Source organism: Tachysurus vachellii, chromosome 11 (genome assembly GCF_030014155.1).
Source record: "Tachysurus vachellii isolate PV-2020 chromosome 11, HZAU_Pvac_v1, whole genome shotgun sequence".
Taxonomy (NCBI): Eukaryota; Metazoa; Chordata; class Actinopteri; order Siluriformes; family Bagridae; genus Tachysurus; species Tachysurus vachellii.
In genome coordinates, this window is record NC_083470.1 from 19,905,263 (window position 1) to 19,933,227 (window position 27,965).

At 38.3% G+C, this 27,965-nt stretch overlaps 2 protein-coding genes across 4 annotated transcripts in view; one reads left to right on the forward strand and one right to left on the reverse strand.

The window, feature by feature from the left end:
* Nucleotides 1–1,506: 1,506 nt before the first annotated feature.
* mbd4 (methyl-CpG binding domain protein 4) lies at nucleotides 1,507–9,353 on the reverse strand. 2 transcript variants are annotated; one of them, XM_060881897.1, is made up of 9 exons: nucleotides 9,196–9,352; nucleotides 8,758–8,864; nucleotides 6,545–6,709; nucleotides 5,923–6,311; nucleotides 5,665–5,706; nucleotides 4,160–4,294; nucleotides 3,474–3,623; nucleotides 2,317–2,420; nucleotides 1,507–2,222 (listed from the first exon to the last, which is right to left on the reverse strand). In XM_060881897.1, exons 2-9 carry the CDS (start codon nucleotides 8,820–8,822, stop codon nucleotides 2,148–2,150), a joined length of 1,125 nt encoding a protein of 374 aa, XP_060737880.1. In that variant the 5' UTR covers nucleotides 8,823–8,864; nucleotides 9,196–9,352; the 3' UTR covers nucleotides 1,507–2,147. The 2 variants fall into 2 exon arrangements, with proteins under 2 accessions (XP_060737880.1, XP_060737881.1); XM_060881898.1 differs by lacking the exon at nucleotides 8,758–8,864 and having other exon boundaries at nucleotides 9,196–9,353.
* A 473-nt stretch (nucleotides 9,354–9,826) lies between these two features.
* Nucleotides 9,827–27,965, forward strand: part of ift122 (intraflagellar transport 122 homolog (Chlamydomonas)) — a 39,868-nt gene continuing 21,729 nt past the window's right edge. Inside the window, exons 1-13 of one of the 2 annotated variants that reach the window (XM_060881892.1) lie at nucleotides 9,827–10,006; nucleotides 12,606–12,672; nucleotides 12,795–12,879; nucleotides 13,371–13,449; nucleotides 13,540–13,616; nucleotides 13,710–13,776; nucleotides 14,289–14,435; nucleotides 16,312–16,387; nucleotides 20,820–21,011; nucleotides 21,612–21,750; nucleotides 22,574–22,776; nucleotides 23,521–23,658; nucleotides 27,485–27,649. In XM_060881892.1, coding sequence (XP_060737875.1) covers nucleotides 9,948–10,006; nucleotides 12,606–12,672; nucleotides 12,795–12,879; nucleotides 13,371–13,449; nucleotides 13,540–13,616; nucleotides 13,710–13,776; nucleotides 14,289–14,435; nucleotides 16,312–16,387; nucleotides 20,820–21,011; nucleotides 21,612–21,750; nucleotides 22,574–22,776; nucleotides 23,521–23,658; nucleotides 27,485–27,649 — 1,494 coding nt within the window. In that variant the 5' untranslated portion in view covers nucleotides 9,827–9,947. Of the gene's footprint in view, nucleotides 10,007–12,605; nucleotides 12,673–12,794; nucleotides 12,880–13,370; nucleotides 13,450–13,525; nucleotides 13,617–13,709; nucleotides 13,777–14,288; nucleotides 14,436–16,311; nucleotides 16,388–20,819; nucleotides 21,012–21,611; nucleotides 21,751–22,573; nucleotides 22,777–23,520; nucleotides 23,659–27,484; nucleotides 27,650–27,965 lie in introns of those variants that run through there. The other variant, XM_060881891.1, reaches the window with a different exon arrangement.

Here is a 27,965-nt window from a genome sequence, read left to right on the forward strand (position 1 = left end):
ACACACTCTCATTCACTCACGCAATCACACACTACGGACAATTTTTCTAGTGATGCCAATCAACCTACCATGCATGTCTTTTGACCGGGGGAGGAAACCGGAGTACCCGGAGTACGCCCAAGGCACGGGGAGAACATGCAAACTCCACACACACAAGGTGGAGGCGGGAATCGAACCTCGACCCTGGAGGTGTGAGGCGAACGTGCTAATCACTAAGCCACCGTGCCCCCTTCACGCCATTATCTAATCAGCCAATCATGTATCAGCAGCAGCAGCACAGTTTCTGACTGGTTCAAGCCAACAGGAACGAGGTAGTAACTCAAATATTAACCCTTTCTTTTTTCTGGTGAGCAGTAAAGCATCTCAGAATACACAGCACATCAAACCCGAAGGACAGAGTTGATCCTAGCGATTCTAATTAAAGTCTTTAGAAATTTTCCTGTTAAATTAAAGAGAAGAACCCAGTAAAGATAAAAGTTATTCACAAAGCATCTCAGCCATCAAAAGAGCTCTTAAGGTCAAAAGGTCTTAGGAGTAAGTGTCTTAAGTGTTGCAGATAAATGGATGACGTTGAGCTCATTGAGCTACAGATTAGATTATTTTTCTGATCTTATTAGAGATACGATTAGATCTCTGACTCTGATCAGAAATGGCATAGAGCCAGAAATGAAAGTAGTCTCTATGTTCAGATATGTGTGTGTGAGTGTGTGTATAAATATATATGTAGACATATTTATATATAATATGTGTGATTGGTGTTACATAAGTAAAATTAGGCCTGTAATATCAAAATGAAAGCTTATAATAGACCCTATTTAAAAGTACTCTTGTTTATTATTTATTGTACAACCAATCACAGTCTTCAAAAGAATGCGTCATAGCTAGTAACATGTTTAGCCCCGGCTCCTCTCGAAGATAAACGTTTTTGTCTTTTCTTTGCTCAGTGTTGCTCTGAGATTAATTCTGAATTACTCTTAAGCTAAGATTCCTAGTTAGAAATCTTTACGTTAAATTAGGAGCTCTCTGAGATTTAGACACATAGATTCTTAAACACTTTATGATTTTTTTCCCCTCCCATTGTCATATATTTGTGATCCTGTAGCTGTAGATTTCTGTTCTTTACTGACAGGACTAGAACCCCATGTGGTCTTCTGCTTTTGAAGCTCATCCACCTCAAACGTATGACGTGTTGTTTGTTCTGAGATGCTTTTATTGAGTTGAAGTTTTATTAAGTGATTATTTGAGTTACTGTATCCTTATTGTTAGCTGTCTTTATCTGGCTGTTTTCCTTCTATCAGTCACCAACAATCATTCCAAACGATTTCGTTCTGATGTTTGATATGAACATTAGCTGAAGCTGCGGGTTCGTACCTACATGATTTTATACACTGCACTGCTGTCACATGGTTGGTTGATTAGATAAGTGCATGAATGCGCAGGTGTTCATAATAAAGTGTCTGATGATGCATGTGATATATATAGAAGAGAGCAGAGCAAAGATCAAACTCACACAGAAAACAGCCATTTTATTCCATTAATATTTTAAAAACGTATAAAAAGTGGATTATGACTGTTCAAACAAATGCTACAGGATAAATCTATGACTTGGACTTTAATATAAATATAAATTTATATTACACATTAAAAAGAACCTTAAATATACACACAATATACAGACTATGTACATATTCCTGCCCTACTTTATAATGACCACAGATATACAAAAGTAAACTTTCCCCCCAGATGCTATAGACAAAGATTCAACCTAATTCTTTGTGTGTGTGTGAGAGAGAGTGAGAAAAATGGGCCACAATAAAAAATATCACATGAAAATAAGATCCGACTTTGCGGTTTTTGTGCATGTAGAAATGGCCACTTGAAATATTACAGGATTAAAAATTTGAAAAGCAGAACACGGAGTCTTACAATCGTCCACTGAAACAAGTAGAGCGAGCTTGTTCTGAGAGAGGTGTGGCACAATGATTCACCTTGAAAGTTGGATTTCAGGATTTTTTTTCTTAAAGTTATTTTAGTTCTCAGCTTGAAAAAAAAAAAAGCCATTGCTTTTCTACCTCAGTTTTCTTTAAAATGATGGCAGGTTTAAAAAGTGCTGAAAAGTCTCCAGAGGCTCCAGCGAACATGAAACATCAGATGCCTAATTTCTTGTGGTTCTCCCACAGCCATGCATGATACTTGTTCAGCTTGTGGTCTTTTGGGGTGACCTGAAAATGAAAAAGCACACCTTTGTAGCTTAGAGGTATTGTTAGTGTGTGTATTCTTTGTGTGTGTGTGTGTGTGTGTGTGTGTGTGTCTCACCTGTCTCCATTCTCCCACACAGAATATACGATACGAATCGTTTCCATATTTGCCGATGCCATAGAGCTCTTCAGGATATCGCCATGACTTAGTGAGAAATTCGTCTGCCAAAGACAGAGCAACATATGATGTGTGCGGAATAACGGCTTCTACAAAACATTTACATACAGGTCCTGATAGATAAAGGTGTCGAGAGGAAGAGCATGTTTTAAACACAGCCTTCAAACAGAACCAAAAATTCTGAGTGGGATTAATCTAACCCTCAATAACAAACTAATCTGTCTAGAATTATTGGAATGGATGGATGGATGGATCAATCTATCTTTCTATCTAGAAATAATGGTAAAAGGACTAGAAAGCTCTATGGTTCAAATAAATAGACAACATACGGTATTATGGTACATGTCATATCAGGGAACCTGATGCTACCATCGCCGTGCTTCACTGTAAGAATGGTGTTCTTATAGTGTTGGGTTTCACACTAAGCGGAATTATTTTGTTCCAAGGCCAAAACTTTCAAATTGTTCCCATTGGATTGCAATGTTTTCTACAGAATTCCTGGCCTGCTGATGTCTAGCGAACCAAGATGCTTGAATTCAAAATGTCTTGGTGTATTCTATTTTGAAAATCTAATAAATGAAATTAATCTGTTCTATTTTCTAAAAAGCTTAGTCCTGAAAACTCTATTTTATGAAAAGTGTAGCACTGTACACTCTAATTTCAGAAAAAAAGTGTAGTCATGTAAAACTCTAATTTCCGAAGAAAAAGTGTAGTCATGTAAAACTCTATTTTCTGAGAAGCGCAGTGTTGTAAACTATTTGCTGAGAGTTGTGCAGTGCTGTAATCTCTATTTGCTGAGAGTTGTGCAGTGCTGTAATCTCTATTTGCTGAGAGTTGTGCAGTGCTGTAATCTCTATTTGCTGAGCGTTGTGCAGTGCTGTAAACTCTATTTGCTGAATATGTTCAGTTTTATTTGAGGTGTAGTACTACAATAATAAAAATTATTTTTCTAGTCCTAATCTGTTCTTTCTAAATCTGTTTAAAAAAAATAAATAAAAGTAAATACCTATGTAATAACTATGATAATCCAAATAACTGATCACCAAGAGTCAGGACTAACCAGATGTACAGTATCTGCACACACTTTGTTTACTCACCGGAGAAGCGGACGAGAGTTTTGGCTCGTAGGGAATTGAGACCGAGTGGCTGCATAAGATCAGCTAGTGGCTTCCAGTCACTGGACCGTGTAACCTCAGCCGACGGGTAACGCTCAAAAAACTGCCACAACATAGGAATAGCCAATTTCCCTACACACACACACACAAACACAAACACACACACACACTCAGAATACACATTTTTACAATAAACACAGACTTACAGGAGGCACATTTGGGTGACTCCAGAGAGAGTGATTATAAATTATTTTAAAAGCTGGAGAGTGTGATTATAAATAGTCCTTTCTACAGTCATGTACAGTGAATTGTAATAACCAGGAGCTTCTGAGCAACTACTAAATTAGCTCATCCTCTGAGTTCATCATAGTTTCAACACCAACTCCTCTGTGCCAAAGCTTTCAAATACTCAATGATAAAGATACAGCATATGTAGAATGTTATTTAGTGTATTGATTAAGAAGTCATTCTCCTCAAAGTCCTCATGGGGTTGCCATCTTCTCTTTGAATGAGTGAAAACTTCATGTTTTCCTGCTTTATGTTCCCAGGACAGGTTCTGGACACTAACACTTTTACAACAGGCCAAAAAAATACCCACAGAATTTATGCTTGTTTTTTTTGTGCCCATGTTTAGCACGGTATAATTCAAGTTAGCAGAAGCTGTTTACCGCTAGTTCTGTTGAGAAAGATGGTGGCCACTAAAAGCTTCCACGGGTCATGAAACAAGGTTTCTTGAACCAGATTGAAGGGGGAACGTGGAGGAGTCCACTTTCTGAACGCTTTACGCTTTGGAGGAGTGAGACCTGTGACAGAGTGGAAAAAAATGATGGTTTCTGAAACATTCCCACTGTTAACTAAATACAGTACAAAACACTAACTAATGATTCTTGTCGACATGGTCAAGGTTCGAGACGTTATAAACTTTTTTGTAAGAAGTCTTTAAGTGTCAGTTTTCTTTTTCCATTTAACTTTACTGACATTACTTGTAACTTTACTGACAATACTTTTAACTGACATTTCTAAGAATCGTGACAAGCTGCATTAACTAAAGGTGAGAGGGATGGTGGGATGGATGGACGAATTTAATTTGAACTCCACTTCGTGTGGGGTCACATGCTTCTAGCCTGTCACTGATTATATACCTGACTGCAAACATGCTTACTTAAAACAATACAAAACTGTATACTAATACATCCATGCAATTTTGTTGGATAAAGTCTACAAAGGTATACACACACACTCACAAACACTCACACACTCACTCTCTCACACTCACACACTCACTCACTCACACACTCACACACTCACACTCACACACACTCACTCTCTCACACACAAACACACAAACACTCACTCACACACTCACTCACACACTCACTCACACACTCACTCACTCACACACTCACTCACTCACACACTCACACACTCACTCACTCACACACTCACTCACACACTCACTCACACACTCACTCACACACTCACTCACACACTCACTCACTCACACACTCACTCACACACTCACTCACTCACTCACACACACACTCACACACACACTCACACACACACTCACACACTCACTCACACACTCACTCACACACTCACACACACACTCACACACTCACTCACACACTCACTCACACACTCACTCACACACTCACTCACACACTCACTCACACACTCACTCACACACTCACTCACACACTCACTCACACACTCACTCACACACTCACTCACACACTCACTCACACACTCACTCACACACTCACTCACACACTCACTCACACACTCGCTCACTCATCAAACCACAAACCCTGAAGATTTGAGGTAAACTCACTTAAGTCTTTATTCTGGTTGGTCAAAATGTGTTGGTTAACTTTGTATAATATTCTCTAAGGTAATTCAGGCTTGTATTCATGCATATATCATTGCTTAAACCTAATACACCAGTAACTAAACTACTCTAAATTAAGAGTCCATTAAGATCATGTCAAAAAATATTTAAATGTTTACCCATAAAAAGAAGAAAAAAAAGATTAGTTATTTATTTTCCTATAACTATACACCACACAAGTACTTGTCTTTTTATAGATTAGTAAAACATTTATACTTCATATTTAATACCATTAAGAATAAAAGAAAAATGCATGTAGTGTGACCAAAATTAAACCCCTACCATCATTCTTTCTTTTAAAGTATGGACTGGTTCGCCGCTTCTCTGAAAGAAAGAAAGATAAAGGAATGAGAGAATGAATGAATAACCATATACAAGGAAATCTGAGTCTCAAAAACTTCCTTTCATATTTTAATAATTACTTAATATTTATAAACTGTATTGTGGTACAGATAGATTAATGCCTGCTGTGAAAATGTTTGTGCACCCTTTGAAATTAACTAGGTATTACCTTAATTATTCATTTACTTTATTGCTCACCATTTTGGGAGTTTCTGACAGGTGAACTGATCCCCGCTCTAGCTGCATTAATTTGTTGGTTGTCACTCTCTCCTTCGCTCTCTGATGCCTCCTGCACCATAATGACAGGCACAGCATCAGTTCTGTTTTCTCTAACGCTGCTGGATGTTTCCTCCATTTTGCCCTCGATGCCTGTTTGTTCTTCCTCGTTACTATTTATTTCTTGCAACTGATCTTTTCTCCTCCTTGCTTTTCGTTCTTTTTGTTTTGGTTTATCGGAGTTTGATTTTTGAGACTGTGCTTTGGTTTTTGGGCTGAATTCAAAAGCGTCCAGGTTCAGATGGACACATTCCTCAGAGAGCAGGTACTTCTGAAGTGCTGCTTTGGATCTGAAGCGTTTACCTTGAGGACTTTCAAGAGTAAAACATGTATTAAAATACACATTTTGGCCAAGGAGACCAACAAGAAGCAGTTTCTGCAATTATTGTATATTAGACTGGATATATTATTGTATATCATTTTACAGATTTCTGGATTTTGTTTTGCACACTTTATTCTACTATAGATTATATTATGGAAAGAACCAACGGGTCTTAGCTTAGAGCTGGTTTTCTGGCAAAACTAGGGCTAGAACCTACATTACCTGATAATGTAAGTATCCATCTTGCCTGCTGTCTTGCCCTGCTTTCGCTGTCTGGTCTCTCTGGTCCATCCAGGAGGGAGCGACGTGTCCATCTGCTCTGTACTGGCATCCATCTCATGGTCAGCACCTGTGTCAGGAATCAGCTTTACTCCTGAGCATATGAAGCTAGGTAATAAATAAGAAAACATATTTACATTTTCATTTTTAACCACTTATAGTCACATGTATCAATTGTGCCAGTTATCACATACTGTACATAAATCTAGCAGCTGTAACAGTTATTCTCTCACCAACATTTCTTTCTTCTCTCTCTCTTGCAGTTCATAATTTAAAAATCTGTTTATTAGTAGTCTTAGATTATGTGTAGGTCCAAGTCCCTTCTCCTAAACTGTTACCTTATAAACAATAACACATTTAAACGAGCGCATTAATAATAGCCAATGCACTTATTCTGACCAATCAGATTCGAGCATGAGGTATATGCGGAATAATACACACCAGCCCAGAATCCAGGAAATAAATCAACACCGTCTACCGTACTGAAACTGTACATATAATAGCACTGTGCAATAAGTGTTAATTTCGTCAGACGAGACGAGACGAAATATGTTCGTCAACAACCTTTTTTTCATTCTAAGATAAAATCTCTCTTCATTTTCGTCTACAATTGTCTCTGCTTTTTCATCAGCTGTTACGCCTTTAAAATATTCACAACGAGTTCGCGGCTTCGCGCTGTTGCTCAAGTTACAGGTCCGCGAAACGGATCCGGCTTATTATATTGCTACCTACCAAATAAATCGATAATTTGACTCAAAATTATGATTTAAAAAGGAGTTTGTTGATTTAAAAACAATTGTACTGTTTCCGCTAAAGAAAATAGTGCGCTCCGTCTCTACGGTTAGAATCCTGTGTCCATGGCAACGCTCTGTTTTTCATGGCAACGGTGTGTTATAGTTCGCAGCGGTCTGTTATCAAGAAATAAAATTGTGTGTGTGTAGAAAGAATTCGTCCACACGCCGCTCAAACAAAAAAAAACAAAAAAAAAAACAAACAAACAAAAAAAACAATCCTGAGCGCAAGTCCATCCCTGGTCTAGGCGGCTTTTTGTGTTAAATTATATTTCCTGTCGCTGCGCAGGCTCTTTTATTGTACATGACAGCTTATGTCCCGATGACCGGTCTTTGCATTACGATTAAAAGCAGTATCAATAAAGTAAAAAATGTGATGTGCAGTCAAGTTCGAGTGTATGCACTGTTTAAACGAGTGTGCTCAACTTAGGGTACACTCAACTTAGGGTACACTCAACTTAGGGTACACTCAACTTAGGGTACACTCAACTTAGGGCACACTCAACTTAGGGCACACTCAACTTAGGGTACACTCAACTTAGGGTACACTACCTAAATGCTAGTCTCCTCTAACACCCTATTAGAGTGTGAAAAAAATCAGACACATAATAAGAAATGAACACCACTGATGTGTCTTTTATTTCAAATTTAATTTCTTATGTGTTTGTAATATCAAGCTCTGGTTGTTCCAAATCCTGTATTCAAGCAAAACTAAAGTTTGTTTCCATATGAAAAAGGTTGAACATTACATCAGTTGCAGTTAATTTTTCAATAAATATTCAGTTTGGCCCGTGACTTTATCTCAGTTTTATATTTGAGTTTGACACCCCTGCCTTAGACAGTTATAAGTTCAGACCCCAACTCCCATGTAGGTATATTCTTATATTCTTAATTGTTAATAATTAACAAAACCAATAGAAATGCTTAAAAATAGTACCCAGAGGTTAGCCTGTTCATGACATACATTCTGAAGTGGGTGATGATTTTCTTTTTCGTAAAGGAGGCAGAATCCATAAAAGATTTATCTTTTCATTTTTTATTTTATTGCAATTTTTTGAAAAAAATAAAAATAAAAAAAATCCTTATTTAACCCCGCTGAAGTCTTTATAAAAAAAACTCATCACAGCCAACATGGGGCATGTTGCAGCCTAGTGGTTAAGGTGCTGGGCTACCAATTGGAAGGTTGCGAGTTCGATCCCATGTCCACTGTTGGGCCCCTGAGCAAGGCCCTTAACCCTCAATTGCTCAGTTGAATAAAATGAGTCGCTCTGAATAAGGGTGTCTGCCAAAATGCTAGAAATATAATGTAACCTGAATCTCACCACAGGACATTTGTCATTTCTACACTGGACTACTGCAACTCACCCTTGACAGGTCTGCTTCAACTGATCCATAATGCAGCTGCAAGATATATTTTCAACCTTCAACATGTTCTTCCACACCACCCGTTGCTTTCCAACACAGATGTTTGCCTACAAAGCCAAAAAAGTACCAGCAGACACCTACATTAAAGCACTTATCACACCCCAATGTCCCCCTGATCCTCTAGAACTGTTGGATCCACCACCTGAGGTATACATCAAGGCTCTCTGTTGGTGCCTGGGTGGTTTTAATGATCCGTCAGTCTTCAAGGGATAACAAAAGACCTACCTGTTCAGTATGCACTTACATTAGCACTTCATAAAGCACAATAGATAATGACATACATGTAAAAGGAAGTCTTAGGCAACACACAAATATATTTCTGCACTTAAGTACATCCTTTTAAACCTTATAAACCTTATTCTGTTCTAGTAAACTTACCTGTCATGTGTCCAGAGAGTCTAAACTAAACTTAATAAGCTTCATTCGAGAGTTTATCCGTTTGTTTGTTTGGTTTTTTTTTTATCCAAAAGTGCACATAAAGTAGCTGTAGCTCTTCTTCTTGTAACGCCTGCTTTCATCAAGACAGATAATGCTGCCATCTACTGAAAACACTTCAGCATACATGCAGGAAGCAGAAGCACCAAAATCATCATTCCAAAACAAAAAACAAAAAAAAACCAAACAAAAATAAACAAATAAACAAATAAATAAATAACACCCCGTCGTAGCTGTAGGTCACTTTTAATATTCATGTAATTGAATAAACTTGTCACAGTTAAACAAGATGGATACTGGATTTAATTTACAGTATCAATAAAGTGCAGTAGTGTTGAGTGAGTGAGAGAGAGAGAGAGAGAGAGAGAGAGAGAGAGAGAGAGAGAGATAACAAATCATGTATAATAAACAAGTTCCCCTTTGTTGATCTACGGACTCATTTTAGGCTGATTCATGAATCAAATGAACCGAAATTTGAATCGCTCCTTTCACATAAACGCGTATTCATTGAATCGATTCAGTAAAAAAGTGAATCACAACGTGCGATAACATTGGACCGACTCTTATTTTGATGTCAGTCGCCATATTGTATATTTTTTTGCTTTGGTATCCAAGCGTCTCTGCTCTGCTGCATCTTTATCGCGCTGAAAACCTGTTGATTTTTTAACATAGAATTAAATTTGTTACAAGATACAATGCGAGCTGTTCCCACATGGATAGACAAAGTGCACGACCGAGACAAAGTTGAACAATGGTAAGAATTTTATTGTGATTTGCGGCATGTTGTGGTGTGTATGTGTGCTCTGCTCACTGGATGTGCTTAGCAACGGTGGTTACTATGTAAACTAGTCCAATCTTTGCTAACTGGCTAGCACCTTTAAACTAACATTTCTTCGATAACTATCGTTGACGAATATCACAGAATTTGGTGCTCGCTGTATGATATTATCACGTGTTTTTTCTACCATTTACAAACATTATTCACAACGATAAATGATAAAGAGCGTTAAGCTGTGCAGCATAGAGCATGAAGCTAAGTAACGCTAGCTGTCATTACTGACTATGTCCAGATTTCGTGCAACTTTAATCAGTTTTTAGCTAGGCTTTCTTTTTAAGGACATATAAAGCAAACTCTTCTAGGAATAAGGGAATGTAAAATCCTGCAAAAGATGGGTTTGCTTTGAGGAAAGACTGACACTTCAATAAATAGCAACCTCTACTAACCACCAGGAGCAGTGGGAATCACCTGGATACCATCTAAGGCAAAGACTTTCAACAAATTCATGAAGTGAACACATGATATAGTATTTTAAGTCAAGAGTCAAGAAGCTTTTATTATCATTTCAACCATATAGAGCTGTTGCAGTACACAGTGAAATTAAACATTTCTCCAGGATTATGGTGCCACATGAAACAAAGACAGAGCTAAGGACTTAGTAAGTTAGTCCTAGATACATAAAGTGCATCTGTGTGACCTGGTACAAACAGTGCAAGACAAGACAAATAAACGAAAGACAAAACACAAAAGCAGTGCCGATCAGTGTAAATACTGTATGTTCAACCAATATTATGTTTGCACAAATACTGGAATGAACACAGTATTATAGCAGCAGTTAAATGAGGTATTGTAAATTATTGTGCAAAACAGCAATCAGCTGAAATGTGAGACAGTTGACAGCTGAGACAAACATCAAATGATATTTGATATAAATACAAAAGAGGTAGAAAGATCAAGTCAAGAGTCAAGAAGCTTTTATTGTCATATCAACCATATATAGCTGTTGCAGTACACAGTGAAATGAGACAACGTTTCTCCAGGATCATGGTGCTACATAGAACAAAGACAGAGCTATAAGGACTTAGTAAGTTATTCCTAGATACATAAAGTGCATCTGTGCAACCTGGTGCAAACAGTGCAGAGGACAAGACAAACAAGACAAACAAGACAAAAAGACAGAAAGACAGAGCAAACAAAAAATAAAAAGACATTACACAAAAGACAATACACAAAAACAGTAAACAAAAACAGCGCCTACCAGTGTAAATACTGTATGTTCAAACAACTGTGCAGAAACTGTGCATGAACACTAGTATTATAGCAGTAGATAGATAGACAGATAGACAGCTAGTTGATGTGTTTTCTCTTACACTGGTCTTGACATGCTTTCTGTTACTCACTGACATCACACTGCCTCAGTGAAGAAGGTGCCTTTGGTGACTATCTATCTTTGATGAGACTCCTTCATATGTTCTGAAATTAGAGTTCCATCTCCTTTCCCTGAAATTCAATTAGCGCTTTAAACAATTGACATTGTCCTAAAGCAACTTTCCAGTAGTATAGAAACAGAATATAATTTTTTAAATTTTTTTAAAGTTTAAAATTAAGTCCTCTTAAATCTAGAGCCAGTAACCCCTCTTTCAACGCAGCTCTCTGGAAAAAAGAACCTCTCTTTCAGCTCAGCTCTCTGGAAAAAAGAACCTCTCTTTCAGCTCAGCTCTCTGGAACACAGAACCTCTCTTTCAGCTCAGCTCTCTGGAACACAGAACCTCTCTTTCAGCTCAGCTCTCTGGAACACAGAACCTCTCTTTCAGCTCAGCTCTCTGGAACACAGAACCTCTCTTTCAGCTCAGCTCTCTGGAACACAGAACCTCTCTTTCAGCTCAGCTCTCTGCAACACAGAACCTCTCTTTCAGCTCAGCTCTCTGGAACACAGAACCTCTCTTTCAGCTCAGCTCTCTGGAACACAGAACCTCTCTTTCAGCTCAGCTCTCTGGAACACAGAACCTCTCTTTCAGCTCAGCTCTCTGCAACACAGAACCTCTCTTTCAGCTCAGCTCTCTGGAACACAGAACCTCTCTTTCAGCTCAGCTCTCTGGAATCTAGAACCTTCCTTTCAGCTCAGGTCTTTGGAACCTCGAACTTCTCGATCAGCTCAGCTTTCTAAAACCTAGAAACTAGAATCTCCCTCTCGCTTCAGCCCTCACAAATCTAGAACATTCCTTTCATCTCAGCTCTCTGGAAGCTAGAACTTGCATTTCTGCTAGTCTAATCTAGAACACCTTTTCCAGTTCATCCTTCTGCAACCTAGAATCTCTCATTCAGTTCAGCCCTCTGAAGTCCGTAGCCTAGAACCTCCATTTCAGTTCGTCCATATCAAAACCTGAACCTAAGAATCACTCTAAAATCCTTTGTCTGATGCACACAAGAAGGTGATTCAGGTGTTCGTCACAGCCTCTGCTGAACCATAGATTCATATGTAACTGGCATGATCTAAGTGCTGTGTTGTACATGTGACAGCAATGAATTCTAATGATTGTGTTTGTTGTATTTGGGATCGTTATCACTTTTACAGCATTTACGATTTGGCTTTCAAACCTGACGGCACTCAGCTCATAGTAGCAGCTGGAAACAGAGTTCTGGTAGGTCATGCTTTATTTTGGTCCTTGATTATTTTGGGTCCATTTTGTATAGTTTGGAGTTCTGTTTACTTGTTTGTACAAGTAAAATGCACAGCTGACAGTCAGTGGATTTATCTCATCAGGTTTATGACACAGCCGATGGAACTCTTATACAGCCGCTGAAGGGACATAAAGACACGGTGTACTGTGTGGCCTACGCTAAAGATGGTGTGTGTTTTTTATGTGGCTGTCGTTTCTGATTTGTCTTTCAAGAAAATGTTTATGTAGTGAAAAAAAAAAAGAACAAGGGGTGTACATCCTATCTTTAATGTAAGAATTAAAGTCAATTTTTTTCCCATACTTTTTCCAAGCTGATATCTTTGTGCTTTTAGGGCCACGTTCATAATAAGATTTTTGTGTATTTCAACTTCTCCAGCTCACTTTTCATTTATCTTTCCACTTATTTCTCACTTTTGTTTGAGTGTCTCTGGTTCCTGATTATTCAGGTGTAGGTGTTTGATCAGATTACTTCACATTTTGAAGAGGATGATGGATTACCTCAGTGCCATTGCAAATATTTAATTATTTGTTTTTAATCTCCCATAATGTTATCACATTTTTAGTATTCTTTGTAATGAATTTGCCATCTGGAATCAGCATAAATACAAAATGTCAGCTGTTCCTTTTCTCCAGGTCTCACTATGATGTTTTTTGTTTAGGAAAACGTTTTGCGTCTGGATCCGCAGACAAGAGCATCATCATTTGGACCTCTAAACTGGAGGGAATTCTTAAATACACGTAAGTAGATGCCAGGGAGTTGTCCAATATTAATGTCTGTCTGTCTGTCTGTCTGTCTGCTATTTTAAATAATTTTTCTGTATCTCACAGCCACAATGACTCTATCCAGTGTGTTGCGTACAACCCGGTTACACACCAGCTGGCTTCCTGCTCCTCAGGAGACTTTGGTAACGTTTTTTGGGGGTTTTTTTTTGGGTCATATTCATGCCACAGATCATGGCTAAAACACAGACTGGCTATATGTATGTTTTGGGATGCAGGTCTTTGGTCTCCAGAACAGAAATCAGTATCCAAGCACAAAGTGAGCAGCAAGATCACATGTTGTGGGTACGTAGTGACTCAAGCACTCATATGATCAAAGTAAAACCTTCAGAGTAAGTACAAGACATATGGACAAACCAAGAGTGCCAGAGTAAATCAGAAACCACACTGTAGCAGAATGAGAAACACATTAGTATTTACTAAACAGCAGGCATTGCTCGTTCCTGATTGGCTAAATCCTGCGTCAATCTGCGTGACTCAAATCCTAAGACACATAGTGTGCTTTCAAAACAAAAAGTTGCTATCTATTTATTTATTTATTTATTTATTCATTCATATATCTATTTATTTATTTATTTATTTATTTATTTATTTATTTATTATTTATTTATTTATTTATTTATTTCTCCATTCAGAAATTAGCATTAAATGTTTGGTTAAAACAATAATGATCAGATTATTATTTTGCGTTCTATTAATCATTAATCTGCGTTCTACGTATGAGTAGTGCTAATAGATATAAATTGTTAATATACACTGGGTTTAGATTGAGTTTTGTTGTTTTTCTGCGGCCTCAGCTGGACGAACGATGGCCAGTATCTGGCTCTGGGTATGATGAGTGGTGTGGTGAGCATCAGGAACAAGAACGGAGAGGAGAAGGTGAAGATCGAGCGGCCAGGTGGCTCGGCATCTCCCATCTGGTCTATCACATGGAATCCTTCCAAGTAAGACTATTTTTCACTTGAATGGTTCTCTGGTTGTTTAGGGAGGCCTTAAAGGTCTGTTTAGAACAATACAAAACAGTGTTTCTGTATTATGATGCATTCACACAATACAGACACAAGGTAACTGGAGATCAGCTATTTTCTTTGAGATCTGGTGACACGTGTCCAGCGATACGACCGAACTGAGAAAAGTTGCAAATATTGAGCCATTGAGTTTATTTATTTCGTTTTTTCTGGCTAATCAATGTACTGCATTTGTTTGCAGTAGAATTCATTTAAACGAAAGCCTCTTAACAAAAAAAAAACTGATTTCGTATCATTATTGTGCTGAAGAAGTCATTAAACTTTCTCACGTTACCCGTATTCACAAATATAAATAATGATTAAATTATCTCCCATTTGAATTCAGAGCGGAATATTTATATATTTATTTGAGTATTATCAAAAAGCCTTTCAGTTTTAAATAACTGCCTTGAAATAATAAGTGATAATTTAGTAATTAATTGATTCACTGACTATTCAATGCCTTTCCATAACTCCTTTCATATTGTGTGATAAATTGGATTGAATATTTTTTGGATCGCAGACCTTCAGACCCCATTGTATGACTTTCAGCTATTGTTATACTAACTATCAGACTACTACTGTGTCTTTGGATTGTTTCATTCCTTAAGAAACCAGTCATTTATTTATTGGCTAAAACTGGCATGGAATTAGTAACGGTGAGTTGTAGTGAGTCATTTCGTGGACTAGGGGGCGCTCTTGCATTATAATTAGAAAGCTGTGTGGTTACGTACTGTATTGGCCTTAAAATCTACCTCCTTTAATTTACATTTCCTTCCACTCAATAAAATTAACTCTCTTAATTTCTTACAGAGTTATGAACAAACTATTAAATTACAGAGATAAAAATGTACTAACACCCTGTATGCGCTTTCCTTGCTATGTGGGTACAGCTTGTAGAAGTATGTGTGGTGATGTGGTAAACCAGGGACCGTCATTAAAACCTGAAATAAGTTTAAACCAAGCAGCACTAATCCGGGTTCGGATGAACGACGAGTTCTGTTTGGTCATGGACAGATCCATGAGCCAACGTCTGCGCTCAGCTACAGGACCAGCAAAAGCCACTGAATGAGTTTTTCCCCTTAATTTCCCCTGATCCTTCTATGTATTGAACGAACATTAGTGTGTTCAGTTAGTGCTTGTTTCAACATTCTTGTTTATAGCGTTATGCCATGATATTTTGTTTAATTCTAGTCCTCAAGCAAGGTGAAAGGGTGACCATAATAATGAGCATTTTGCATCTTGTGCTTTACAACAGCCTCAGTTGCATCCCATTTTCACCAACATATACAGTGAACTGATTTGAAGCAATGCTTTGAAAAAATCCATAAAAGTGACTCGTTTTTGTTTTGATTCTTGTTAGCACTGCTACCGCCGATGAAGACAGCGCTTCTCAAAGTGGGCTCTGTGAAGCATAACTGTGTTGTCTGTGATTCTTTTATTTTGTTACAGAGCTGGAAACGTGAAGCCCACAGCCTGTCGTTATCAACATTGTTACTTACTGTTTAGTTTTTAGAATTATTAGCTTGCTTGACACTTACATTGACCCTTACATTGACCCGGATTAATCCAAACCTCAATAACTTAAGCTTTGAAATTTGATCAACTCTGCTGTAATGATGATTTTAATAAAAATCTCTTGTCAGTGGTGAGGTCATGAATGAACAGCTCTGTAGCTGCAGCTCTGTAGCTCTCAGTAAATATTTAAAACATTACCGCGCACCTATTTGATTAGGCAGATTGTATTCTTTAAAGAGATACTGTGGAAAGACTAATGTAGAGATAACTAATGTAGTGTTTTTTTGTATCTTAGAGATGAGCATCATGATATACTGGCAGTGGCTGATTGGGGTCAAAAACTGTCCTTCTATCAACTCAGTGGGAAACAGGTACACGTCTCTCATATCTTTCTTTACCTGCATGAGGTGTTTGAGTTTTATAGACTGTTAAAGTTGGAGAAATGTCAAGTCTACCAGCCAAACGCAAGCTCCAGTGTGTTTGGCAACCTAAGAGATGAATGTATAGACAGTTAATTAGCTATATAGACTGTGCTAATACAGACTAAGTGAAATGAATGAGAGTATGATTATTATGTGTAGTAACACAGCACAGTGTTTGTGTTGTTGGCTATTAGTGCCTCTTATTTAAAACATATTCTTTTACAAACACAGTGTCGAGATATTTAACAAGAATTCGTTTAAAATTTAACGTTTTGTCAGCATATTTGTATGTTTCTGATTCTACTAAATCTTTAAGCATACAGTGTGTGTAATATTTACGTACATGTGCCTACATTTACATACATCTATTATGTCTTTAAATGAATATTATAGAAATATTAGTCATAATACACAAATATTATACCTTAAGCGTAAATATTCGACTCAGTAGTAATTACGGTAAAAATACAAGTAAAATAGTACATTTTATTATAATGATAATAAGCTAACAGAATCTGGATTACAGTTATTTGTAGAATTAACAAAGCCCTTTATGTTTAAACATACTCATGTTTACATTTTTGGCATATGGAAAACACCCTCATCCAGAGCATGTAACATTTATACAACTGAGCTGATGAGGGTTAAGGGCCACGCTCAAGGGCCCAGCAGTGGAATCATGGTGGCCCTGGGATTTGAACTTACCGTCATTCCTTTTTTGTTTGTTGAACCTACTTGTCCACATGGCAGCTGTGAATGAAAAACTATCCTTTGCACTGATCAAAAAAAAAAATAAAATAAAATTGTGTCAAAGCCACTGCATTTTTGACCCCTGTTTGTTTATACCCACTTTAGCACCCTCATTTTTTAAAAATATCTATAATATCCATTGTAAAAATGATCTATAATACTGATTATAATACAGTCACTGCCTCTTCGACTTGCCACTGGCTTTGTTCCATTGTAATATGACCTTGAGTGTGATAAAGGTGGCGTACAAACAAAACCGTTATTATTCATTCGGATAACGATTTCGATTCCCATCAGTGAAGTTGTACCTACGGAGCGAGGGAGAGGAGGAGAGAGAGAGGAAGTGAATGAAATAAACATGGAACACGATGCTCGGTGCTGATTAAAGTCTTGATTTATTACGAGTTCAAAATCCCTAGGCAAGAATGTCTGCTGATCTGCCGGCTCTGGGCACCATCATCGTCTTCCTGCTCCTATAGCAGTAGGGAAAACAGAACATGAGCTATTTAGAGTGGGAGAGGGTGAGAGAGATTTCAAATGATATTTGGAATGATGACCCAGTACTAGATCTCTAACTCCCTGTGGCGCTTGCATTGTGAGGTTCTACAGACTACCCCCACCCTTATAAACACATTCTCCGTTTCTCCTTTCCCTTCCTCCACCACTCCTGTACAACTTTCTAATCATAACCTGTAAGTCTTTTTTCCTCCAGGGTATTCATGGGAAGTGTAGTAATTAAGGGCAGATCCGTGCTGGCTGCTCATTACAACGCTATGAAACATCAGCCTAGACTGAATCTCTGAAGCTCTCCCCACTCTGTGTTCCTTCTCACTCCCTTTCCACACATGTTGTTTGTGTTAGAATGCTATTAATAGTGGCAAATCAAAAAAACGTGCCGTTGTCCAAGGAGGTATTTCAGAGAAAAGGAATGGAAGCCAGCCGCCTGGCCTGGGGTTGGCTATGAAGTGAAACAGATGCTCTGTGAAATGTAAGAGTGTGTATGTGTGTGCATGTACATGTTGTGGAGCCTTTATACTTCTGACATGACTTTGCACTAACAGACCTCCATGGCCAACACAATAGGGGCCATTTAGAGAAATGATGGGGGCCAGTCTCGCCCAGACAGCTAAATGGCCTGTTGAGGCTTTGATCCGAAGAGACCGAGTGGGAAGACACGACCCAGACACCGAATCATACTAAAATATGAAACACGAGCTCTCTTTCTCGTCCTCTCTCTCTCTTTCACTCTCTCTCATATATATATATATATATATATATATATATATATATATATATATATATATATATATATATATATATATATATATATATATATATGTATATACACACACACACATACATATGTATATGTATGTGTGTGTGTGTGTGTATATATATATATATATATATATATATATATATATATATATATATATATATATATATATAAATAATTTTTTTTTTTACATCGTATCGATGCGAGCAGCTTCCACACCAGTGCATATCTGTCCCTCTTAAAACAGCTGTACGCACCTCCGGTTAGTAAGAATTCATTGAGCTGTCCGTCTGAAGAATGTTTATACGAAACCGCTCGGGGAGCTGACTGTGCAGTTTACCGTCTCTCCACTGTGTATTTCCATGTTGCTGCAACACGTTCATGATTTATTACGTGCTCTGAGGTCGAGAACAGCAACTTTTTTTTTCCACTCTATTGCATGTAACATGGCCTGGTTTCTTGGTGTGATTTGTCCGTAGAGTTGTGGAATTAGGTACACGTGTTACGCGTGGCTTTGTCCTTTTATTTAGTTGTTTCTTTTCAGTTGTCTCAAAGTTCTTTTAAATCACATGACCCTATAATAACATTTTCAGAGAACACTGGGGAAAAAGTATGGTGTTCACTGTAAGTTCGCTGTGGCTGTGATGTTTGTAAAATGAGTGGTGGAGTAAATGGTGTAATGCTGGAGGATTGCTGATTTGAGTTGGTGTAAGCCCACGCTGATGTGGGTGGAGTGCTGGAACATGGGGTGTACTGCTCTAAATCTACCAGCACAATTCTACTTTTAAGCTCACTTTTGCACATTCAAAACAAAGGCAGCATTCTTTTTTCCATTAACAAGGAATCTTCTACTGCTCTCCTACTGTAGAAAGAAATCTAATCAGAAAATGTTCAGTATCTGAGAAATGTTAATGAACTCAGAGTGAGTCTTGTTGAAGTAAACACCTACATTTTAAACACTTAAATCACATTACTGTGTGTTCAAGTCCTTCTCGAAACTTTGTCTTTTTTTTTTCGAGTTGGGAAGTCGTAATTACGACTTTACGTGAATTCAAGTCATTTTGGTCACTTTGGAGCAAGATGAAAGTTGTTTACTTTTATAAACTGTGGAACAAAGAATATGCATCAGGAGAGTTTTGCTTTTTTTTATGTTTTTAAACAATTTATGAATTCACTGTAAACTTTGTTACATATAGAGTAATTGTACAATGCTATCATATTTTGCACGGACAGTTAGCTTGTTTTTTTTTTATATATATATATATATATATATATATATATATATATATATATATATATATAGACTTTTTTAGTTTGTCAACAACAGTTACCTTTCGGTGCTTAACTTTAGTGATGAGTTCATGTTGGTAAATCTAACAAATTGATAGTGATTATGTTTTTTCCGTAGTGCCGCGTCATGTTAACGCTTTTGACTCGTGACTCTAAACAGATATTGCTGGGAGAATAAACACGTACACGTTTTGTGACATTTGTCTTCTGGGCTTCTTTCCGTACAAATGTTCAATTAAATCTTGTCAGAATTTCCTTTTAGTAGAAAAAGCGTAAGAAAGCATTCTGCATTCAAAATGTAGCTGAAAAACGATGGATTGTTATAATAGTTACGCCGCATAGCATCTCTAGCCCTGTAGCTAGCCTCTGATCTGATTGGCTGCCTTCAGCTAAATAATTTACATAAACACCTGTGATTAGATAAACAGCAGCCGGTGCTGATTTATGTTTAGAGTTATGTTTAGAGAACAAATCGACAGTTTTTTTTCTTTTCTTTTATAGCTTTGTCAGCTGTGTTACAGTATTCCTTTCTCTTTTTTTGATAATTGTCTTAAAGTTAATGGCTCGTATCATAGAAATGAACTTTTATACCTTTATAGAGTTGTCTAATGAATTTATTAGGTAGCTTTTTTTATAATAAATGGGAAATAAAGAGATATGATCGGATGTCACAATTTTATGTCTAATCAAACAACATTTTGCTGGGTTTTATTTCTATTTATTTATTTATTTACTTACTTTTTTAATAAAGCCGCCTGCACTGATTCCACAAGTATATCTGCCACACCCACACACTAAATTCTGTCTCTGTTATTTTTGTGCTTGCTTTCTGTTCCTGATCATGAAAATGCAGCCCTAAGGAAAATTCATGTGCAGTTTGTAGGCTTGGTTCAGTCAAGATCCTGAACACAGCTATTTTTAAAGCAGAATCCTGATCCTGATACTCACTCTTTTTATAGAGTGTATAATTTTACTGCATGCCCACTCACTTTATGTAACTGCTCCGGTTTGGGGCTTGACATTACCCATGTTTGTGTTTATTTATTTATTTATTTATTTGATCAGATCGGGAAGGACAGGCAATTAAACTTTGACCCCTGCTGCGTGAGCTATTTCTCAAAAGGCGAGTACATCGTGATGGGAGGCTCAGACAAGCAGGTATCCCTCTACACTAAAGATGGCGTTCGTCTCGGGACCATCGGAGAGCAGAACTCCTGGGTTTGGTCCTGCAGGGTTAAACCAGACTCCAACTATGTGGTAACTTTGGATAGAAATATTTTTATTTTCTGGATATTAGTTTGCCAGTTAGTGTATTTGGCTGCTGTAGGGATTTGGAATGTAACCTGACACTTTTAGGATTTATAGTTTAGCCAGAAATGCAGATTTAATATGCAAATGCATGTGTGGCAGAGCTTGTTTTAGAAACTGTGATGCGTGTGTGTGTGCGCGTGTGTGTGTGTGTGTGAGAGCGAGGGAGCACGCAAGAGAGAAAGTGATTGACTCAAATGCAAATAATTTTAATTTATGAGATAGAATGGCATCTTGTGAGTATCAAAATGGTAATGAGGATGTAAAAATAAGCCCTGCTTCTAAATCCAGTAAAATATCAATCTTAGGGTTGATATGATGTTGATTTGTGCTCAGACGCTTTGACTTGCACTTACGATGTGTGGCGTCTTGCTGTTTTCTTTCTTTTCATCAAATCTTATTCACCCAATTGTTGTTGCTATTTCGTGGGATGTCTTTAAAGCAAATATACCTACTTACATATTGTAATATGAAAGAGTTCATAACAATTCATGCTTCTTTTTTTTTTATTTCCTTCCTTGGTTTTTTTTTTGCTTTTCTGATTTGCAGGTGGTGGGTTGTCAGGATGGCACTATAGCCTTCTTCCAGCTGATATTCAGCACAGTGCACGGGCTCTATAAGGACCGCTACGCCTACAGAGACAGCATGACTGATGTCATAGTCCAACACCTCATCACCGAGCAGAAAGGTGCTCCTACAACTGACAGACCTGCACTGCACACTGACGAACGTCCTGAAAGTTGGCTTGCGTTTGAATCCGAAGGAAATAATAGTCATAAAAATAAAGACATCCCTAAATTTATCTGTCTCATTACTGAGATAAAAAAAACTCACTCGTTTAATACCGCAGGCTTAATCATTGTTTCTTCACTCGACGTCCTGAATTTCTTTGTTCTGAATTTCTTCTTAATTTTGACATTTTACAACTTTGTCCTCTATGCAAAGGTATCTGCTCCTCTCTGTTTTGACGATGAACACATTGTGAACTGCTGTCCACTTCATTAGGAACACCTGTACACCTGCTCATTCATTATCCAGTTATCCAACCATGTGGTGGCAGAAGCACAGTGCATAAACTCTTCAGTTTCAGCCTGTGAGGTTGACTCTGTGACCACTGTCTTAGATTGCATGTTCTTGGCTGACAGGAGTGGAATATTTCTCCTCATTTAGCTCATCCGCCTCAATTATGTGTGTGATATGTTGTGCTTTCTGAGATGCTTTTCCCCTCAACATGGTTGGAAAGGTAGATTTCCTGTCAGCTCAAACCAGCAAAATGATGCTCACGGGATGCTTCTGTGCAAACTCTATACTTATGAGATCGGCAGTTTCTGAAATACTCAAACCAGATCATCTGTCACAAAAAACAAAACAAAAACATGATTGGATGAACGGATGAACTGGACGAATGAGCAGGTGTATTGGTGTTTCAAAAAAAGTGAATGATGAGTGAATCTTTCAGTTTGTGTCTTACTAACACATGCCTTTCTCTCTTCATCGCTCATCCTATTCAGTGCGTATAAAGTGTCGTGAGCTGGTGAAAAAGATCGCCATTTACCGCAGCCGTCTAGCCATCCAGCTCCCGGAGAAGATTCTGATTTACGAGCTGAGTTCAGACGACTCTTCTGACATGCACTACCGAGTCAAAGAGAAAATCTGCCGCCGCTTCGAGTGTAACCTGCTTGTTGTCTGCTCCCAGCATATCATCCTCTGCCAGGTAAAGAGTACAGCAGGAAAGCAATTATGGAATGAATGTAAGCATGGTGTGTGTACACATTCTTTTTTTTTAATTTAACATATAATAAATGACACATTATATTAAAGCATATCATGTCTCTAATGTGCAATAAATATATATAAAACACACAAGGTTATTGAAGTAACTGAGAGAACCTGTATTCATACCCACAGGGCAAGCTTACTGTAGCTATGTAGTCATTACATGGCTCTGTTCACAGCTGTGTGTGTGCGAGTGAGTGAGTGTGTGTGTGTGTGTGTGTATGTGTGTGTGTATGTGCACTTGCACACTCAGCCGATGGAAGATACCCAGACAGGGTCTTGACCGGTGTCTGCTTTAAATGCCTGAGCGGCTCTGCTTTCAGTCTGTGGTTTGTGTCATCCAGACATTGCGAATGATTCACTTGCTTCTTCTCCCCCGAAGCCTTTTTAACAGCCTGATGATCTCTTAAATCTCTCTCCCTAAAGACAAAAGGTGTTTTCTTCTGCTTAAAGTGCGTCGGCTCTAACTGCTTAATGTCAAGGCCTGGCATCTTTGCTTTCCCTCCTAATCCCAACATGCTGTTTCGTTTCATTCTGACCGGCTTGTAATTGCCGTGGCGTTGTACTGGAGGTCTGTTTTCACTGCGCGCTGCCCTTCGTCTAAATGTTTTATTTACCGTCAGCTGAAGAAAGATGTTTGCCACCTGTGTCCATCTTTATTTTTCTGTGCGTGTATGTGTAGGAGAAGAGACTACAGTGTTTGTCATTTAGTAGTGTGAAAGAGAAGGAATGGATCATGGAGTCTCTGATTCGCTACATCAAAGTGATCGGTGGCCCACCAGGAAGGGAGGGGCTTCTGGTCGGCCTCAAAAACGGAGCGGTGAGTTTTCAACATTGTCTCCACCCTTTATGTGAGAGTGTATATATAGAATATTGACTTTCCTGTACATTAACCAGTATTTCTTTTTTCATTCATCATCACAAAGTAAACTATAAAGGCAGTTCTTTTTACATTGACGTCTATTTTGAGTCACGGTTCCACCATACATATTTGCACTATTCATAGGTTGAATTTTTACTGATTCATACCTATATTAATCATGTTGGTCTGTTTCACTTTAGATGTTTTTCAGCTGGGTAGAAAGTGTGAAGCTAAAGAATAAAGACAGACTGAAAAATAGATCGGTGACCAATAACGTCAACAATTACTCTTGTTTTATTAGAAACTTGTCTTAATGGTTGAGTTCAGGTTTTTCCGCCACCCCCATTGCTTTCAGGTGTATAGCCATGCAGTATGCACTGACAGTAGAATGGTGTCTTTATACAGATTTAGAGACACCAATTGTGAATACTGTGTACTTAAATATTGTAAATATTTCTAATTGGACAGATTGCTATTTCAAATGGGTCATACTGAATAGCTCAGTGACGTTAAAGGTGGTGCTATTATAGGCTGCCACCTCATAGGATTTTCCACAGTCAACAATAAGTGCTATTATTTTAAAACAACAACAACTTAGCAGTGATATGGTATATTCCACAAAAGGCCACAGAGTACTGAAGCTCACATTGTGTAAAAATCACCTATTAAATCACTCAAAACACAGTTCTAAACTGTCTCTGTGCACAACATCAGCACAAGAACTGTGCATCAGAAGCTTGAGATGAATTTCCATGGCTGTATAGATGCATACAAGTTTAAGATCCGTACGCACATAGACAAGCATTGGCTGGAGTGGTGTAAAGCACACACTTGCTGGAATCTGGAGCAGTGGTAACGTATACTCTGGCGTGATGAATCACGCTTCACTATTTGGCAGTTTGATGGACAAATCTGGTTTTGGTGTATGCCAGGAGGACACTAAAATTTGCTGGAGTAGAGATAACAGTCTGGGAATGTTTTTCAGGCTTTCAGCTAGACAATTTTACACAATTATATGCTTCCAACTTTTGTAGTAACAGTTTAAAGAAGGTCCTTTCGTGTTCCAGCAAGACTGTGCCCCTGTGCACAAAGCAAGCTCCATAAAGACAAAGAAGAGCATGGTATGAAGGAAATTCAGTGGCTTGGATGGAGCCCTGACCTCAACCCCTCTGGGATGAATGGAACATTGATTTCGAGTCTGGACATTTCATCTGATATCAGTGCCCAACCTCACAAGTGCTCTGTTGACTGAATGGGTATACATTCCTGCGGACACACAAAAATCTTGTAGCATGCCTTCCTTTTCAGACGCGTGGAGGCATTTATAGGCTTTTTTATATAAAGCCTCCAAGTAATTCCCATTGGTTTCGGAATAAGATGTCCAACAAGCTGATATAAGTGTAATGGTCAGGATATAAGTGTGATGTCTGCATACCTTTGGCCATATAGTCTGTAGACATACAGTTTCCACAGCCCATAATATTAAAGTTAGAGGAAATATGTATAGTGATTTATAAAAGAAAATGTAAAAGTGATGGCATAATAAAAAAAAGTGATGCTATACATCCATAAATGGTGTGTTTTTGATAGAACTGATCTGACACCCAGATGTTCAGGGTTGACAAATTAAAGGAAAAACTAGCATCTTGTGTTTTAGTAAGAACAATGTCCGTACTCCTTGGCACAGACTCTGCAAGTCACTGGAGCTGTAGTGGACAGATGACCAGTAAAAGACATTCCCTTAGTAGGTGTTTTGATGGTGGTGGTTGTGGCATGCGCTGTCTAACCGGGTTCAGACTCGCATAGATCTTCAGCTAGGTTGACGTCTAGTAACTGAAGGCCATAGCATATGATTTACATCACTTTCATCAAAACTCATCAAAAACAAAGTGAGACGTCGCACCCTGTGGATGGGGTGGAGTCATCCCGGAATAGGACATCCGTATGCAGTCTTAATTGCACAACTTATTGTAACACGTTGGGGGACCTGCATATTTCCATGATGTAATGACTGCTGTTGAAGAGAAAGCATCATATTAAAAAGAAGGACTTGAAATCTTTAATAGGCACATTTACTTTATTTGTTGCTCGAGGGGAAATACTTACTGTAGCCATATAGTCTCTGCATTGCTTTTTCTTAACAGTTTGCAGATGTCTGAGTGTACCCTCAGTCTGTGAGTCTATAATATGTAATTAATAGTCTAGCATGCTTTCTACAGTTAATTGCAAACAGTTTTCCCCTCTACCTAGAAGTCAGCTGTCCTGCTGCACAAGGCAGGTCGTCATCATTTATTGGACTTTTTTTTTTATAAAAGGTTTTGGGCTTTATTATAAAAGGTTTTTACCCTTCTGTAACTGACAGTACAGCTCTGTACAGTTCAGTATCAAAACATTGCATGATTTATATTTAGACATAAAATAGACACACTTACATACATCTGTTTGCTTATGTTATCCAATCAGTCATCCAGTCAGTCAATCAAGTAGGAACCTCACAGAGCCGTTTTTTTGATCAATTCAGTGCTGTCAATCCTTTGTGCTATCAATCCTCTGCTGTTTTAGATCAAGCAATGCTGTGTTCTGTAGCCCGAGATGCTTTTCTACTCACCACGGTTGTAAAGAGTGTTTGCTTATTTGAGCTTTTGTAGTCTTAGTATCAGCTAACACCTACTTGACATTTCATCAACAAGGCGTTTCCACCTGCAGAACTGACACTTCTTGGATGTTGTTTTTCACACCATTTTGTGTGAACTCTAGAAACTGTTGTTTGTGTGAAAATCCCAGCAGATCAGCACTTTCTGAAATAGTGTTTGGCACCAACAACCATGCCACATTCAAAGTCAAAGATCACAGTTTCTCGACGTTCTTTTTCTTGTTGTGAATATGTCCTGAATCTGCATGGGTTTTATATATTGTGCTTCTGAAACATGATTGGCTGATTGGATAACTGTGTAAATGAGAAAAAAGTGAATGTGAATGAATACATCAACACTGGTTGAGTAGGTGTTTCTTTTTTTTAAATATACAAATACATAAAACAAATAGCGCTAGTTTAAGTGAGCTTTCAGTCAGATCTTTACCCGCCATTTAAAGACAGCATGTGACTCAGACTTTCGGACATCTTGAGGAAGTTTGTTCCACCACCTCGGTGCCAGAACAGAGAAGAGTCTTGCTGTATACCTACCTCTTACCCTGAGAGACGGTGGGACCAGTCGAGCAGTGCAAGTAGTTCTCAGGGAGTGTGGTGCAGTGTGAGGAGTGACAAGAGCTTTGAGGTATAAGGGAGCTGGTCCATTTTTGGTTTTGTAGGCAAGCATCAGTGTTTCGAACCTGATGCATGAAGCAGCCAGAAGTCAGTGGAGGGAGCGCAGCAGTGGGGTGGTGTATGAGAACTTCAGCAGGTTGGAAACAAGTCGTGCAGCTGTTTTTTGGATCGTTTGTAGAGAACGAATTGCGTTCGTAGGTGAACCTTCTAGCAAGGAGTAGTCCAGTCTTGAAATGACAACTGTGGATAAAAATAACCGAATCCTTCTGATGCTGTAAAGAAGAAACTGCCTTGAGCGTGTCACACTAGCAACATACGAAGAAAAGGAAAGTTGATTGTCCATGGTTACTCCAAGGTTGCGAGCAGTGGCTGAAGGGGACTACGAATAGCCATTACATTGTATACTGTATAAACAAATTCATGCAAAATCCAACATTTTTAGAGGTTATATATTCTTACATGTGCTTCCATTACCCATACATTGAAGCAGGTCTTGCATTTGTTCTCAATTTGGGGCAGATTTTGAAGATCTTTGTGGATAACCCATTCCCCATCACACTGCTGAAGCAGAACACATCTGTGCGCTGCCTGGACATGAGCACGTCTCGCAGTAAGCTGGCCGTGGTGGATGAGCACAACACCTGCCTGGTCTACGACATCCAGACCAAAGAGCTGCTTTTCCAGGTTAGGCACCGATCCAGATTGATCACATAACCACTTCCACTTCCTGTTTATCAGAGAGATGCAGATGTTGGCAGTTGTGCCTTGTTTGCCAGTTACACACACACACACACACACACACACACACACAAAATTATCCTTCCAGTTCAGCGTCAGCCCAGTCCACAACACATGCAAGCCAGAATTTCAGGATATTTAAAGACAAGAGTGTGGTATTAAAGTGACATGACATATGCAAATATGAATTCATCAGTACTCAGATAGTTTAGTTTATAGTATAGACAATTTTATAGTGACACTCTTATTGTAAAAAATTTTC